At 38.7% G+C, this 19203-nt stretch overlaps 1 protein-coding gene across 1 annotated transcript in view; it reads left to right on the forward strand.

The window, feature by feature from the left end:
* The first annotated feature begins 473 nt into the window (after positions 1–473).
* LOC115439220 (heparan sulfate glucosamine 3-O-sulfotransferase 3A1-like) overlaps positions 474–19203 on the forward strand; it is a 44740-nt gene continuing 26010 nt past the window's right edge. The window contains exon 1 of the mRNA XM_030163010.1: positions 474–1276. Coding sequence (XP_030018870.1) covers positions 747–1276 — 530 coding nt within the window. The 5' untranslated portion in view covers positions 474–746. The remainder of the gene's footprint in view (positions 1277–19203) is intronic.

A 19203-nucleotide genomic window follows, 5' to 3' on the forward strand; every position in this document is an offset into this window, starting at 1 on the left:
ATTAATGTTTTTATTTCATAATTTTCACACAGTATATCGCTTTATGATGATGAGTTTTAAATGTATGTGTCTTAGCTTCAAAAATTTAACGCATGGTGTCCAGCTGAGTGGACATTTTTATAACTCCATGACAGAATAGATTCATTAAAAAAATTCAATCACATTGTTTTTTCATGCCTAAATAGGAATAAAAACTCTGCAAAAAAAAAAATCTTCTCATAATTCATGCATGAAAGGGTTTAACTACCCTTAACTTTTTGTTTGTAGTGTATGTCTCTTGTCTATAATTTGGTTGTGATAGGTGCGCGTCTTGTTCTCGCCCACCTGGAATGCCATTGGCTCCTTTTTGCATACGTCTCCTTCTCATTGGCTGTTATGGTGTCTGTCATCTAACCTGTCATGCGACACAAGTTTACAACTCTATACACGTGCGGATGGTACGTCAGGGCTGTACTGGCATCCTATAACAGAGCAGGACATGACAGTTTCTAATTCACCTGAGTCAATATATGCTTTGTACACAGACAGAGTCACTGGTGTCCATGAGTATTTTTGCGCACCTTTAAGCAGCTGGTTGCCTATGTGTATGTGTGTGTGTTATTTTTATTATTATACTATTATTATTATTCTTAGGGGATAAGAGGTGGATGAAGAACACTCACTCCTCGGTTCCTTCATGGCGAGAAGACTTAATAATGTGCGCCTAGAATGGCTGTGGCTCCTACACCGACCACCCAGGGACCGGTATGGCGTTTAGCCGCATCAGTAAATTGGACCCCCCGTCCCGAGGCATCTTCAGGAAAGCGGCGGTCATGCTGTGCTCCCTCCTCACCTCACTTCTCCTCGTGCACTGCCTCGCGGACCGCTGCATCCCCACCTCACCCCCACCGGCCAAAGCGTCCTCCAGCCGGGCCGGGGGTCTTGTTCTCCGGGACTCGGGTTCGGTTCGGACTAAGAGACTGGTGTACGAATGGACCTCCGGCTCGGGGCTCGTGAGGCGCTCCTCGCGGGATGAGCGCGCGCGTCTAGAGGACTCTCTCATCCTTCCGCCTCCGGATTTAGTTTCTTCCAGGAAAGTGTCGCCCAGGTTTGCAGGTAAACTCAGTCCTCTAGGGGAGGGAAGCAAGAAGCTGCCCCAGGCTCTTATTATCGGGGTGAAGAAGGGAGGGACGCGGGCTCTGCTGGAGTTTCTGCGGGTTCATCCGGACATCAGAGCCGTGGGAGCGGAGCCGCACTTCTTCGACCGCAACTACGACAACGGACTAGAGTGGTACAGGTGAATATTTAACACCTTAATCATGGACGAACATAAACTAACACTTAGTGCATTCCAACTCGGTAAATTAAACTTTAACTCATATTTATATAAAATTAAGAAAGTGACATCTAAAATAGAAGTTAATAATCTAAATTTTAATTGATGTCCCTCTTAAAATAGCCTCCACTTCTGCATGTTATTAGTCATTAAACTGCCATGATGATAGATTTTGTTTGTCCAACTTTTTATTTAGGCACTACATCAAAGATGCATACATATGTACATAACAAAAAAAAAAAAAAAATCTTTATTTAAGATCTCAACTTTTATAGAAGTAGCCTAATTGCTCCTGGAACAAGTATCGCCGTAGACAGCCTGTTGATTTATCACACCACATTAGCCCTGCTTTCATTAGATGTTATCAGGCTGCTCATTTAGTTGCACATTTCAGGGTTGACTGATTTTAAGTTGGTTTAGGTCAGTGCCCTGCTAGAATAAACGGCTTTCCGACTTGATTAGGCTGGGAAATAAGACAAGAATGAATCAAAGTATGTAAAATAAGGATTAATAAAACCCTGTAAAACAAATAAAAACAAACAGTCGCTCTTATGGATCATTTATGTCTTCTATTCCTTCTCTGTGACTTGTTTTAAGTTTTTAAATTTAATTATTAATATCTCTCTCATATATGTTGGATGTTGGCTTTTTTCAACTCAACAATTTATCCTTTATTAGATTATCGTATTTCTTAAACAGACAAATAATAATAATTACTATTGTGAGCAGTCATAAAGCTGTTTTCTTGATTATTACACATCTATCTTCAATCATTCTTAATGGTTATAACCTCTATGACTGTTTTGATATAGTTTTAAATCGAATTAATTACATCCAAAATTGTTACAATTAGAATATTTGCAAAATCATGGATTCTCTTAAATGTAATAAGGTATAATTTAGAATTGCAATACCTCATACTAATACATTTAACCTAAACACTTTTTTTTTAATCCTTATTGAAAAAGGATCCCAAGTTCACAGGTTTGCAGTTCATTTCTGCCTACGAGGCATTTCCAGTCTGAAATTGTGTGTTCATAGAATTGAGGTCAGTCCCTGCTTGAATGGAAGCAGAACTTCGTAGAAACTCAGATCCCACATAAATATATATTTCCCCTCCCTCGATGTCTCTATCTCCTTAAGGAAGAAGACGCTGCATTTTTCCTGCTCAAGTCGAATTTGTGATTGATTTCATATGTCATAGTGAGTGTGTGTGTGACTGAGTGTTGTGTGTTCACATTTCCACAGGCCCGTTGGGAATAATGACTCTCCCTCTCAGTGGTTCTCTGTCTAATGGGGCATTGCCGACATTGCAGCTCTGTTATTAAGAAGGATTAGGGCTATAATGAAAGGTTACCTGAGTGTCTCAGGAGGTATAATTCACCTTTTGATTGAGTTAACACTACACACAGCACCCACTAAAAGCCTTGAGACAAAACTTTTACTCTCGCTCCCTGACAACTCCCTCCAGACCCTCTAACTCACCCCCCACCACCCCCACCTCCAAACACTCTGGCTCTCTCCCATCTCCCACTCACACACCTCCCTCTTTGTGCCTCTCTGAGAGTGAACATTCTCTTTTTGCCATCACTCTTTCACACCCTTCTGTTTACCTATTCATCCATTGTGAGGTTTTATATCCATGAGGGTCCCATCTATCCCAAGGAGTTGCCAAGATTCTCAGGAATTTGGACCATGCCTCCAAGGACAGACCTTAGTGCCGGTTCCCCTTAATGCTGTCCATTTAAAACAGAAGAACCCTTGAACTGAAAAGAGGAATAAATAACTGTTACAGCAGCATGGCCCACTCTGCAGGAGTTCATCTGCTCGGTGGTGGAGCGCTCTTGTCAGTTCTCCTCCACAACATCTGAGTCTTCCTCTTGATCGTCTTTGTGTTTTTGTGGAGGCTTCAGATTGAGCCACATTCACTTGCGGTTGTTCAGGTCATGGAGGTGTTTTTGTGTCGATCAAAACCAAGAAATAGGTATGATTATATAGTTAACCTAAACCCTCTTCTTAAAACTTCATCCCAGTCTTAAAGCAATGTACTTATTCTTTTTAATACTGTTAGCTTAGTATTTCAAGCTATACAAGAGTTCAACCAGATTTTGACAGGAAAGCCCACTTTCATTGTTATTGGGTATTTCCAGTAGCTAGTGAACAGTCAATCATACTTTCGTACAATTAAAATAATTTTAAAAAACAACCTGTTGACGGTTAAGCAAAACAAGCCCAGCTTTTCTGTGACTAATCACTGTGTCCAATTTACTTGAATTATGCCATTCTTTCATTAGAAACTGTGAATACTTTAACCGGGAAAGCTTCCGTCTCAGGAGACTCTTTGTTTATTGTCAAGTCTGATATGTGTCCTCTGCATGAATCACTCGTCTATGTCCCTATGGGAATGCGTGGAACATTCTTTAACACCTCTAAGCTCTTAATGTGACGTGGCAACATCTCCAGCCTTCTTCCAGCTTTCGTGGAATTATACTTGTCTGGCTTGTTATGGGAATTTCCATCAACTTGCCTAAAAGTCAGTCACACACCCAAAGTTGTGATGTAAAAATCTGTAATTTATGGAGAGGGTAGAAGTTATGAGTCTGCTGAAGTGACAGAGAGTGAAACATTGGTTGTTTTAAATGCTTAGCGTCACATTTAGGTTTCCAAGCTTACGAGAGAATGTAACCTTCAGTCTTCTAATGCTGTCTTGTAACAAAGTACACATACTCCATTACTGCACTCCATATTTATTTTTCTACTACTTTTTACTTTTACTGCGAACATTATAACACAAATATCTGTACTTTCTAATTGTTAAGCTTTCAAAACAGGCCATTAACTTGATTTTACATCATTGTAAACCTTAAAAAAACATCAAGACCTTTTTCAACTTAAAATAATGGAACAAAACTACGTAGATAAGACCATATACTGATGTATATATTGGTGCATATCACACATAATAAACATAACACGATGAAAAAGACAGAGGAGAGACTGAACCATGAAAAAAAGTCATTGCAATGTTTAATTTTCTACAGCTGACATTGAAAATTAATTTGCACATTTGCGCTGAAGTTCATTGATAATTTTATTAACTTCATTGTTTTTATTTTATTAGAACTTAGAATGGTTCAGTAGACTTCACACTGTGTTAATATGACATGATTTTTGACTAGCTTTGCACAGAAACAGATAGAATTGTAGATAAAGGGTTTTACTTCTAATCTTAACTTTTTCACTTTTAACCTTCCTCTGGTGTTAGGGTCAGCTGCAACCTATTTTAGGTTTTAAATGCATGAATGAACCACATAAAATGTGTTTATTGCATCAAGGCTTTTTGACTTTGTCAGGAGCCTGTATTTCAACAAAATAATACAAAAAAAACTTTTTTTCACTAAATTATGAAATGCTGGAGTTGAAATTATGACCTTTTTTGTTGTTAAGGTCAGTTTCAACCTAGTTATAGAAATACTATTATAAAGCAATAATTATAGTCAAAACTGAAATCATAAGTGTACCGTCAGCCAACACACTGACTGTCAGCTACTCTAACAATCATGTGAGCTTTTGGGGATTCTCATTTTGCCTTGTTATCCTGTTTACCTGCACAAAAACAAAACAAGCAAAGAGGGCATGTCCACACATGTGAGGTCAGTTCAGTATAGAGTTTGTGACTGCAGAGTGCACATCCAGGGGTATACTGACAAAAAAAAAGGCTCAGAGGCTCATACTAAAAATATTAAAACCAATATTTTCAAGGATAAGGAAGCCTAACAAGGTAACCAAGAGATGAGAAACAAACTGGATGGTAGATAATTGTTTTTAGTGTATTTTACAGCTGATTTAAGACATGGATCAAAACCAACCCGTTAACATAAGAGATGGTAACAGAAAGATAACACAAGAGGAAGGTTCCATTAGGAAACAAAGTAAATCAGTGCATGTATCCTTTTTTTTATACAAGTTTCTTCTTCCTTTCCTGCTCTGACGAAGTGATATCATTTTGCTAACGTAGCAAAGATGGCATATTTGAGCCGTCTGTGTAAAATGTGATTTTCACTTGCCACACACCTTTTGCCCACAGGCGTTTTTCCAAAGCCCCTGTTGTGCAGTCTTGGTAATTTCAAACCTATTGTCAAACAGGAAACCAGCACCCAGCCCAATTGCCCAGTCAGTCAGTGTTACATTTCACTACACATTTCTCAGCGGCGTATCTGTATAATCAAACACAACCTGTTAGGCTTTTGTTGTTGAAATGGACACTCGAGTGAACAAGGAGGTCAAGCACAAACACTGTGAAGTAAAGCAGAGGTCTGAACCACAGGGTAGTCAGTATTATGTTTTGGCCCTTCTTAGGTTACTGCACGCCAAGCTTTCACCTGTCTAGACCAAGGCGCAGTCCCTGTTTGATGTCTGCAGACCGGTTGGATTAGGCTTCATCAGATCCCTTAATAGGTTAATTACCCTTCATAAAAACATGCGTGACCCGTTAAACACAAGGGTCCTGTGCCGCCAGCTCCACCACACACAAACACAACTATATTCAGGACCCGCATGCAAGCTTTCCTCTTTCAACTTCTTACATTTTTAACCCCACACATTAACGACGGCTTCCAATATTAGCTTTCCAAGCCCTTAAAAGACATCAGAAAATAAATATTCAGGACATAAACAAATGTATGTTAGCTTGTACGTCAGTACATGTTAAAAGGGTGATTTAAGTGAGGATTATCTAAAAGGATTTGGACTTTTGAGTACTTGAAAAAAGATGAAAAATATGTGCTCAGCCATAAAAATTATATTAATTTAGGGAATTCCCTGTATATGATACTGGGCGTATTTAAAAGCACAATCTGTAATGGTAATAAAAACAGGGATTTAATCATAAAAGCTGTGATTCAAATACAGTCAAAGATAATATCATGTGCCCTCTTTGAATTCATAGCAATTAGTGTTTTTTTTCCAGATTAGTTTAGACAGTTGGAATTTTTTGACGCAAGTCCATTGTCTCCTGCAAAAAATAAAAGCTTATAAATTAAAAGTGGAGACAGTGAAAAGCTGTCGAAATGAGGTCACAATTTTCATGTCTTGGCTGTGTTCACAGTGGGTGTCAATTAATTGGGTGGCAGAGTTTAAACTCTGGCTTTGTTTGCCACTGCCTGACATTTCATTTTGAGCCTAAAGTGGTTTGGAACACCAGTGGAAACCATGACACAACTCTAAATGGGAGTGGTGAGATGTTAATAGTGAAATAACTGCTGAAAACTTCTTTGAGTTTTGTGTCATTTAAGACGATTACGCTGTTCTTGCAGGGCATTTGGTGAAAAGTGTGGCCCGCACTAAAAATATACAAATCAACTTATTCCATGTATGTCTGCATGTTTACTGTGGGTCCGATCCACGTTGTCAGGGCAGCTCGAACATGAGGCCAAATCTAACAGAGGCCGGTGTGTGTGGCGGTGTGTTTATGTGTGAGTATGTAAACCGTAAGCACTTCTAGTATATACATCTGGCCCTGGCTGTTGCCCTTGAATGCAACATGGCTAGAAATACAGGAATGACATGTTCTCAGAGTTTTAAATAGATAGTTGAATTGAAAATAGTCCAGTGTTCGCCACCTGCTTCTTTGGACCCAATCACACAAGGTGCATCCACAGTGGTGGTGTGAGATTAGAAATGTACGCCTGCGGTTGCCTCATGGAGTCCTAGAAAGGAACCATTTTTATCAGCATTTCTCCCAGACACAAAAAGACTCATAAAATAATCTATATTAAACAATGTTTTTGACAAAATCAAGAGTAGTAGGTGATAAATACTGATACAGATCCAACAACTATACAATTTTCTGCATTTTTAATCCCCTGATAATTTAAAATCTCTAAGGAACTCTTATATTTAAACACAATTAAAAAGTGGGTCATACTTTAACAATGAAGATGTGGGATATCTGTAACATACAGGGAACATGTAGACATATTCCACCCAAAGATGAAAATAAATCCACATATTATTGACATTAACAGGAGGGGGGCTTGAGTGGTTCAGTTTTTCACTAAGTCAATAATAGCCGTGTTTCCGTCAACATCATCAAGTACTGTGTAAGGAAAGGCATGTAGAAACAAGAAAAAAAACATTTTGTATAGTTTTACATTTGGATAAGGTGTAGCTATTCTACATTCTGACATGGCAAACATACTCATATATAACTGATCAGCTGTTTCTAGAACCTGTTTGTTACATCTTCCCAGATATTTTCATTGCAAGAGGTCTGTGGGGAAAGATGATACTCCTCTGTTTTGTAATTTTGTGAATATTTATCACAGTTGTCCATAATACAGTATAAAGTCCTTCTAAAAATTACTAACTGCAGGTAACTTGTGTTTTTTTCTCTGTGTTGGGGATGTATCTGAACATTACTTGATATTCTCTTAGCATCTAAACAATAAGTAAACTTGACTTATGTTTCCTAACTTAGGGGCAGGTTTGCGGATGGCAGGTGGAATAGAGACCAGCAGAGGTCGAGGGGTCATGGGTGGGGCTGTAGAGGGCACACACACAGCGGACATAACGTGATCACTACACACCTCCTGAGCATGATCTCTGAGCTGCCTTTGGGCTGTGAAAGTGATTATCGTGTGGTATAATTGTAAAACAGGGACCCTCACCTCCTGCGGAAAGCATGCAACCCATCAGCGGCTGTAGTCCCCTCCTCACCCACTCCTTGACCTCCGCCACCCCCACTGATATCTTTGCATGCCCTTAGCAGCTGACCCTAGGAGGCCCCATGCAAGGGAGGTAGAGAGGAGTAAGGGGACTATCTGAAGTAATGCCTGTCAGCAGCTGCCCTCAGGCATCCTGGGAATCTGCCCCCCGACGGGTGGGTGAGGACAGGCAGCAGGTGCAGGCTGCTCTGCAGACACCACCTGGATCTCCACCAGACGCTCACACCTGACGTATTCACCTGACACAACTAAAATAAGAGCTGTTTGTTTTCTTCGTGCAACCTAGCAAATAGAGGAAAGCTCCCAGGCTACCTGTGGAGGAATATTTCAGGCCCCAAGGATCAAGAACTCCAAGAGCTTTGATGAACATGTGCGGAAAGCGTGTGTGATTGATCACGGTCAGGAGGGTCACCTAGGCGGCCGCCACAGAATGTGCCACCCTCAGAGTTCACAGTGCTAACAGATGGTACTGTAACTTTGGGATCGAGTTACTCTTGTTTCTAGGATTCTGTTGTTTGTTCACTTTTGTGTTTCTGTGTACACAAGTCAGCAGCAGTTTGACCCCATCGTATCTTAGATCCATTCAGCCAAGCAGCTGTTGGTCTTTTTATGAGGTATTAGGCCATACATTATGAAGCATTTATTCTGGGATTCATATTTCAAAAGGACCACTTGAGGTCATTTTTTACTGTCCTTGCCTTTACAAAAATACATGCACTATAAAATGGTGATCTACTGAAATCCATGTAATCATCTTATAATTTCTGACATGACAGAATTCGAGATGTGTGACCTTTCAAAGACACTAGCCTCAGTGTTCTATTTTGATGCAATATACCTGTAGACCTTAACTGGTTTAGTGGGTTTCAAGTCATACTTGTGAATGTCAGTGATGTTTATTTTGCTAGAGCTCTGTGGAACCCTGCCAGGTAATGTTTTCTAACATCACAGCAGTTCTGCCTTCAGGCACTTTACAAGCAGTATGACTGAAATGAAAAAAGAAAAAAACATGTTTGCAATTTTCTTCTTGTACTATATTTCAGTTCTTCGATGTTTTGAGTTTTTGTTCTTGGCAGTCCAAGGTTGATGGAAGTTAAGTGTTATCCTTGCACAAACAAAGAGAGGCTGTAACCCTATCATTTGGCACTGGAGAGTCATGAGCAAGAAGGGGCTTTAGACTGGAGCATTTCTCTTTTTTCATTGAACAGAACTAAACAAACCACAAAACAACCTCCAGAATTCATGCATATCAAGACTTTGAGGATTTGCCAGAATGCTTTAGGATTGTAGACACATGCAGCCAAACCCATGTTATTTGGGCACAGAAGGGCTCGGTAAATGATGTATAGATGGAGCATGTATGTGTTACAGCCCTCAGTGGTGTGGATTGGCAGACTAAGCCCACGCCTCAACGTGATGGATCTCTCTTTCCCATCTTACAGGCAACAGCTTTATCACAGGACAGGGAGCTTTTCGTATTTTCCACGAGAGAGAGAAAAAGACAGAGACAGACAAAGAGAAGGAGAAGCAAAGCTATGGAAAGCCTGGGAACCAATAAAAAGAAGGAAGCCCTCTCCTCTTGGGTCCTCCATTTTCCGTTCCAACTGTTGTGTTTTGTTTAAAATACTTGTGCTCCATGTTCATTTTTCTCTGGCGCATATCTCCATCCTGTATTTCAAGTCCCTGTAAAATTAAAAATCAGTTAAGTATTTACCACTCGGGGAAGTTGAAGGTTCATCTTTCCAGTGTGTTACTTCGGTTTGCTCAGCAGGACTCCTCTGCTCTTTTCTAGGGTCTTTTTTTTTGGCTTACCAACCAAAACATAGAACGGTTCCCTTTGGTGTGTCTCTGCCTCTTTGCTTAAAGGCATGGACTCTGACACATTTGCCATGTGCGTTATCTGCAGCTGCCTGTGTGGTGATAGGATGGCACCGAACATCCTTTTTTTCTTGCTCCATCGGGGCACGTCCAGTGCCAGTTGCTTTGGCAGCATCCGCTTCGCAGACATGGGCAGAGGCCATGCCAGACGGCACCTCAGGCACAACCTCTTTTTGACTGCCCAACCTCTGTCTGTCTCCATGCAAAAAACAGAATTATACTGTAGCAAAGCTTAAGGTCCAAGTGTGTGTGTGTGGCTCTTGGAGTGCATCTGAAATGTAGGACTGGCATTTTTTGGCATGGCTGACAAAGAGGCCAACACATTATTTCCTTCAGATGTTATTTTTGAGCTTTCATCACCTCTACATCCAGTGTATTCTCTATATTCCTGCAAGATGATGAACAAAGAGTTGCATGGTAGCGATGAGTGAAATAAAACATGTTGAAGATTAGGGTTTGGCAGCACTCTAGACCATGACCAGAAATCCTGCACAATTTTTAAAATAGCTAATAATGGAGGTGGTGAATGGAGAGAGAATGACAGAGTGGCATTTAATCTGCCTTGAGCACTATTTTATTCAAACAGAAGCACTGCAGATCTATTGCATGTGCGGTTTTAAAAAGCTACCTGGTTCTTCAAGTCGAAGTCCAGCTGTTTAAACAAATGCTTCACATAACGTCTATTGTATTTCAGAATTGAATGATTGTATAATACAAAAGAGCTATTCACATCGATCTAAAAAAAGGATTTTCCTTTTCAACTTACCAGTTAAAAATGTAACGCAAATATTGAACTGGTCTAAATCCCAGATTAAGTTATTACCATTCCACTTTACATTTATTTCATTTTTTCTTTTTTTTTTTTTTTTTTTACCATGCTGCTTTTACTGAGTGCCAGGCGGCTTGATTAAAGAGAGGAATGTGTTAGAAAATGAGTTTGCCAACGCAGCGCCGTTTATTGATAGATGGAGTGCAACAGCACAGCCTACATCTTTTTACATAAAGATGGAGGAGGGTGATAAAGGGTGTGTGTTGCACACAAGCCTTGATGGATATGTCTGCCTACAGAGGAGTGCAGGGAAGCCACCCAGTAATTCAATTAATCTTAACCTGAACACTAGTAATTGCTACTGTAACTAGGTCTGACTGTACGTTCAACTGAAGGGAGATTGCTGTCAAAGGAACATGTGTGGTTAATAGAAATAGGAAGGAACATCCTTGGTGCTCTGGACTCGCACAATGCAGGATTTTTTTGTTTTTTTTCTTTTTACCTTTATCCTTTTTCTTCTAAAGATATGGATTTGCATGTTAATAAGAGGAGCAAAGATCTAGTTTTTTGGAGTTGTGTACCAATATGACAGAAGAGAAAGGTGAAGCATAGCAGGGAAATTATGGCTGCAAAAACTGCTTGATGCTTTTCCCTTCTCTGTAAATACAATATGATTATTTTTGAAAGGAAATGTCCACTTAGGGCTAAAATTTGCTTTTGTGGAGGTTCACAATAGGCATCATTTTGGGGTATTTAGGTTTTTTTTTCTAGTAATGGTGCTCTTAAATTAGCACCATGCATGAATGGCATCTAAATCAATTCTTTCAAAAAGGCATAAAATGACATTAAAGACCATTAATTAAAATGTATTTATAAACTGCTAAGAGTAGCCAAAAACTACATAGCAGTAATTAACATCATTTCATTGCCAGTCCTTACAAAAGTACAGTATTCAAAATGTCTTAATTTCTCACTGATCTGTATTTATAATGGCCAAGGTAAGCAGAAGATAAATAAAATCTCCAGCCAAAATGTATGCAAATTGGGTAATATCTGAGTATTTCATGAAAGAGTAGACAGTGAAATTATGATTGATTCATTTACTTTTAACTTATTAACTGAAATATTCAACTTTTTAACTGACTGACTGCAAAAAATGTATTGTGCCTAGTGTGGTTTATATGTACAGTCATGGAAAAAATTATTAGACCACCCTTGTTTTCTTCAATTTCTTGTTCATTTTAATGCCTGGTACAGCTAAAGGTACATTTGTTTGGACAAGTTTAATAATGATAACAACAAAAATAGCTCATAAGAGTTTAATTTCAGAGCTGATATCTACCCATTTTCCATGTTTTCTTGATAATAACCAAAATCACTTAAGTTCTTATGGCATTGTACTGCCAAAAACAGTGCTTTTAGACATTCCATGTTTCCTTTTCTGTCTGTTTTAGTCACATGATACACACAGGAGTTAGTACTTGATTGCATAACCATTGTTTTGGATGACTTTTGATGGTCTAATAATTTTTTTCTGTGACTGTATGTCTGAATGGTTTTTACAGTATCTTTTATACAGGTGCCCCTAAATTTCAATATTAGAAAATAGTCTCTTATCTCTTATCCTATCTTATCTTGAAAAGTCTCAGATATGTGTTGCATGCTCCATTTAGAAAGACGCACTGAAGTGATCATTCTCATCTGGTCTTGTACATATCAGTTGTATAGGAACTGTTGCCATATGGGGTTCAGTTGCTAAACTTGAATGAAAGGATATTTGCTGTGAGGCAACTAGGATGTTCTTCATCTTCACTTTGTACCTTTCTCCACATCAAACAAACGCAGGTGCAGCATTTATTGAGTCCAGTGGTCAGTCCTGCTCATTATTTTCCTTTTTCTTTTGTGTGAAGGACCTATTGAACTACGTAACGAATGGTTGTGGATTGTCAGAAATGCTTTGAACACACCCTAATATATTGATCCTATTGTCTGCTGAGGTAGAACAACAGTAGTTGGGAGGTGTTGACCCGAGGAGACTTTTTATGGGTTGGTTTTCTGGAAGCTGGACACCTGGAGAATAGCAGATGCATCAAGTTTACCGTAAAATCTATTTTTCTTACCCTCTTAGGGCTCATTCTTTTGCCACACCTTCTGTAATTCTTGTCAGCAGCTCATGTCCCGTTCTCAGCACTATTAGTTCCTGTCACTGAGCTCCAACTAGGTCACCAATCTACATGCCAAACATTTCTCAAATCTGACACTGTTCTATATGTTGCACTTCATTTGTGCATCATTGCAGTCATTTTTATTTACGCAGCTGGCTAGTTGTGGGTCAGCTACGGTCAGTTTGAACTAAGGGTGTAACAACATTGCGGAGCCTGTGGGACTTGACATGAGCCCAAGTCATTTTAACCGTCAAACATGTGGTGGGGCCGGGGCTCATTATGTCATTATGTTGTCAGGGAGATTGTTTACTTTGACATCTCCGACTCATACAGAAACATCGTCCGCTCCATTTATACCAATATTATCAATAGAACAAGAAAGGTGGTTATTTAGAATCAGACGACTACACGGATGTACAAGATGTAGAATTCAGAGACTCCTTTAACAAGATCCTTATCCACTGTGCTCACCCCTGTGCCTCCTCAAACGTGCCTACATCAATTATTAATCCAGCCAATTAGCAAGGCTGCATTATTCACCAGGAAGTTGTGATCACATCCATTAAGTGAGCTGCAGTGTCTCAGTGTGGCTTTCCCATGTGGTGCTCTCAAAGTCTGCACAGTGTCCATATTTGACCACCAGTATAATTTGTAAGACTTTAATTCACATATGCAGGCCAGACCACATGCACTAGTAGTGAATCATGATGTAATGTTTGCTTTTATGGCTTCACCTTCAACAGGATATGCCCAACATAATATATGAAGTAGCAGAATTATCATAGCTAACTTAAACTAAAAAGATGTTTACTTGAAATAAAAACTAAAGTCATATACAAACTAAAATTGATAAAATATTTGCATTTGTTTTCTCTCAATGTTAATTTTTCAGTGTGTAAAAGGATAAAATGTGTTTACACAATATGAGAGTAGTTTTGTGGATCATAATTGATTGTCAACCTAATCTTATAATACTTTTAAAACAATTAGACCACCGTTCAAGCTAAATGGGTGCTTCTATGAATCTGGTCCCTGAAAACAGGACAGAGGGGCAAAAAATTCAAATCAGATGTAGGCTAATGTTATAAAGCAAGTTTGGAAGCACTTGGGTTTATTTTTAAAATAAATACTTACTGAGATAAAAGAGAACTATTTTTCAGATAAACACCTTTTTATATTGTTTTACATAATATTTAATACAAAATCTGAATGTAACATGGTCAAAAGGACACGAAATTACGTGCTACTGTTTTTTTAATATCTCTTTATCTCTCAGGTACATTTTGGGAATCTAACTAATTATGCAAGGCAGAGTGTTTCACAAAAATGACCCCTGTTGCAAAAAACATTCGTGATTTAGATGCATTTAAATGGGCAGGTTCTGTATGTAACACAAGTGACACAATGGGTTACACACATAAGCCTGGAATGAGACTGAGATTCCATGAAAAACCTGCATGTCTGGATTAGAAAAACCACTAGGATCAACAAATGTAACACAGTGGTCTTTATTTATAGCGGTATATAAGCACCATTTACAGCCATGTTTTCCAGATCAAATGCACTGACACCTAGGTAGCTTTTCATGTTCAGTTTTGGGTCCCATTTTTGGCCCCAATATATTATTAAAAATTCATTAATTTGGGATGGCTCCATAGCAAGAGTATAATTTTTTGCATTTATCTGAGGTCATCATTAGGTACATCCTGAGGGGAAATTTGTCTAAATTTCTCTTTTATTATTGGGTCTAAAAAGTTGGCAAAGTGCCAGGTACCAAAATGTACCCAGTTTCATAGAAGCACCCAAATAAAAGTGAAATACTAAAAGTGAAACCTACTACTACCTACTTATGCATCTGTTCTAAAACTTGATGGAAATCATAATAATAATAAAAAAAAAAACATAAATCTAAAAGACTAAACTGAATAAAAACTAACCTTTGCATTTTTTTCATTTTTATCCATCAGAGAACCAACACTGTCACAGATAAATGACAACTTATTTGAGGTATAACCACTTTCTTTTAGGGGTTTGAAGAAACCAGTAAAACAATGGTGATCCCTCAAACCAAGAATCACAGGAACATGATTTTTTATTTGTCATGGCTTTAATTTGTGGGAGTCATCAAATCAATGTAAAATATGCAAATGCCCTTTAACTCTAAACAGGAAGTAATGTGTATGCTGTCCTCCCACTGTTTCCCAGAGCAACCACAATAGAGCGTTCTCCTTATTGCTTGTCACTGGGATTTATGGAGCCTTGAATCTCTGAACCAAAATCACTTCCTGTTTTCCTTGTGTTTACCGGCACACACGGCGGACGGCCATGCATTTGATAAAAGTGATTTATTTTCATTTGCTTATCTGCTTAATTGATGTCCCCCAGGCCTCCCTGACAACCATAATTTCATTACACAAACAATTTAGAGAAGTTTGATTAACACAAATGAGAGTTCAGGGCCCCGCTGGTTTACATGTTGCTCCTACACATTCAGAGGTCACGCCTTCCTGCACATTGACTCAAGGCTAACCCCCTGTATAACAGTCATTCATAATAACTCCCTATTCATAATAAAGAGCAAGAAATACATTTTAATTATCGCTCAATTACACTGTTGTGTTATTTTAATTTTGATTACAAAACCTGTGTCAGAATTAGAAACACAAAACATTTTAATGATCATACTGTAATTTTACATGCATTTCACACCCTTACTGAACCTTAGCATCCTGGGAATGAGCCAATATGTGGCTGATTTAAAACCTTTGCTTTTCACTCAGATTCTCATTATGGCCATTGAGATGCAGCTGTATTGATTTTGTTGTTTAGGATTCACAAGAAGCATTGATTTATGGGCCTTCTGAGACAACAGAGTGTAATTAGGCTCATTTTGTCAAGGGTTCACCCCAGTATCGCCTCAGCAATAGAGGCTCTCATTGATGATTCTGTACTGTGTTTGCCCTGCCCAGTTGTTATGTGAGCGCTAATGTAAGAGGCTTTAACGCACAAGCACAAAGCACTACGAACGCACTCGCACACTCCACACTACACACACGCACAGTCAGTGGTTGTCGTGGGCAGGTCTGCTTCTGACATACCATTTATTAATCATATTATTTTCCACTCAGCCCAGCGGCGGCAGCAGCAGCAGCAGCAGTGGTGAATATTCTCTTTCACTGCCCTGTTTTTTGCTCTTATGTTTCTTTTCTCTCTCTTGAATCCAACTGGCTTTTAAAACAGGGCCTGCTCTGGCACGGCATAAATCCAGCAGGAGGGATTTCCCCCTCACCCACAAAAAGCTTTCGCTTTTGGCAATCTACTGTGTATTTGCACATTTCTGGCTCTCCCATGATGAACTCTTGAAGGCACATTATAGCACAATTGACCTTTTGAGGACGATTACTTTAGGGCTTTAGGTGATTGTACTGACACGCAGGAAACACGCACAGAAACAGCACAAAAACCATACATTCCACTGGGCAAATTTCTATACAACATTTAAAGAAGTAATATTTTGCTTTTTAAAATGGAATTATGCATTTTAAAACATTTCCCTGTGGTCTACATAAACTGTAAATGCTATGCTTGGGTCTGAATTCTTCATTAATTCAACTCCACAGGTCCATCTTCAGCCCTTTTTCTGACTAATGACACCAAAAAAGTCGTTTGAGCACTTGCCCTTTAAATGCAAATCAGCCACTTCATGCCACACCCCCTCCAGGTTGTTGATGGTGCTTTCTGTCCCATTCAGCCACTTGTGTTCATTAATACACCAACAACTGAACATTGTAGGTAATCTGCTCGAAGTTTTGGATATATTTTCAGTTTTTGCTACAACTGCTGCTGCTGATAAACAGGTATGGCGTACTCGGAGAATTGTTCGTCAGAAGTCTTGACCTTATATGTGCAAATGTCATGGTGTAACTAGTTAAATGTAACAAATTGAGCAGGAATTGAAACAGGTTGTAGAAATGCACTCAATTTTTGCCGGAATGAATATAAAGATAGCTTTGCAGCACCTGGAGGGTTCAATTCAAACTTTTGGAACTATTAGGGTCCAAATACACAATAAATGAACCAAAGACTAATAAAAGTGAGTTTAGCAAAATGTGACCCCTTGAAGCATTATCAACCTCATCTGCACATGTGCAATAGTTACAGGTCCTGCAATGTCAAATAAAGTAATTAACACAAACACGTCATGCATGCTAGATCTTTTTGATGCTTGATACAAAAAAGGAAGTCGTATGGTTCACATTTTCCAACTAATCTACAAGACAAGTCTGTCCAGTATAACGTGATTTACTCTGATTCACGGGTTCTGAAAACAAGAGAGGAACAGGAGAAAAAAAAAAAAGAAAGATTTGGTTGCAAAATGAAAAGCATCATCACTTATAGGAATTATTTCAGCTCCAGAAAGGATGATGTTGAGACGAAAACAGACACTTTGTGGACAGTGTCTTGTACATTGTTGCCACACAGCGGGCAACACATAACTCTGTATGCAGCGCAGTGTGCAAAGCCAGAGTAGAAATTTTCACATGCTTCTGCCAGTATTAAATCATATGATGAAGGAGCCAAACTGAGCTATCGGTGTCATTGGTGAAAATTTCAGTATTTTTTCATATTGCAATATATACTGCAATGTCAGTTTTACTAATATTGTACAACTGCCCTGCACACTGTGAATAAATGGCATTTTTAAACACATTTGCTATTAAGTACCATTTACATCAACTGCTTACTTGCAACATTTACTTTAGCTTGACGGCCATTTTTTCCTATAGGTTTACAATTACGTTACAGGCCACTAATGTAAATGCAAATGTGATTGAAAGTGGTTCATAATAGCCCCCCATTCAACTGTCACGAATATGAATGGCATTAATATGCATTTCGTTTTGGTTTGCTTCTTTCCTCACTAAATGTGCTCTCTTGAAAGATCGTGTACACCCAGCCCCTCCTCATCATTGTCTTTACAGTCTATTTATTTATTTTCTAATTGTGAATTGGACAGGCCATATTTATTCACAGCCACAGCCTTATTCTGTATGGAAGCACATCTGTCATTCAAGCTTGGCAGAGTTTGACTCAATAACAGCACAAATATCCAGCCATTATCTCTCTGCGGAGTACTACTCCCTCAATGTTAATGTTTTTTAGGACGATTACATCAATTTGAAATATTGAAAAATAACCTTCTGATTGATAACATGAATCATCAAGCCTTCGTCCCCTCCCCCTTGAACACCTCATTTACCATGTCTGCAGTGGCATGCGATGGAAGCGCCTCTTTGCAATCATCTGCTCTCAACAGCGAGCCCGGGTTGTGGGGCAGGTTTAATCGGACAGGTCTGAGTGGAATTAGAACATTTGTTATTGCACTGATTCCGGCAAACAGCTGCACAGGCCATGCCTTGGTAATGCAATACATAAATACACCACAGACTTGCTCGTAAAAAAAAAAAAAAAAAAAAAAAAAAAAGAAGTGCAGCATCTCTCATGAAGGAAAATGTGTGGCTCACATTTTTTAATGCTGGACAGAAAGCACTGACATGATGCACCATTAAAAAATATTAATCTGGGTGCCATCCAGCAGACAAACTCTAAGCCTTTGGACATTAAAGGGCATCATCAGTTCTCTCTTCTTCCCTGCATTCCAGTTCTATTAAGACTGCACTGAATCGAAATCACTACCTTTGTTTATAATAGGATATTTTTCAGTATATAAACACTATTGCCCACCAGAGTTGAAGGAAATATTTTACCTCTACTCATGAAACAATTAGTGACAATGTGATTTATATTTCGTCATAGATCAAGTGTAACTGGGACTCAGTGTGTAATCAGAGGTGATTACTGACATGTATAAATTGAGGAATATTCCAACTTTATGGGTAACAGTGTATATAAGAGTAGCAAGCTTTGAACATTTGATCAAATGCGTTGTGCGATTTTTTTTTTTTTTGTCTAAATCATCACTCAAGAAACAGTAATAAATGGAAAAAATAAAATAATATAAACATGTCTTTACTATGACTCTGTTAGATGATTGTATGAATTAATGCTTGGCCCTGCTCATATTATTGAATGTCTGAAATGTCGATGTGCTGACTGATAAATTGTCTTTATCGCTTGATAAGAAAAAAATCATTTTACTGTGACGTCGTATGCAAATATTTGGCCAATTACATGAAGCCGCATCTACCATCAGATTATAAAGGCGTAACACCATAATACTTAAGAATGTTACTGCATAGCTTTCCTGAGGCCTGATACCTTGATGCAGTTTATGAAGAATCTGTTACTGGTTTTGTTTTTATCAGCACAACAAAATCAATCATTTTTTGG

The sequence above is a fragment of the Sphaeramia orbicularis genome, chromosome 19 (genome assembly GCF_902148855.1).
Source record: "Sphaeramia orbicularis chromosome 19, fSphaOr1.1, whole genome shotgun sequence".
Lineage (NCBI taxonomy): Eukaryota > Metazoa > Chordata > Actinopteri > Kurtiformes > Apogonidae > Sphaeramia > Sphaeramia orbicularis.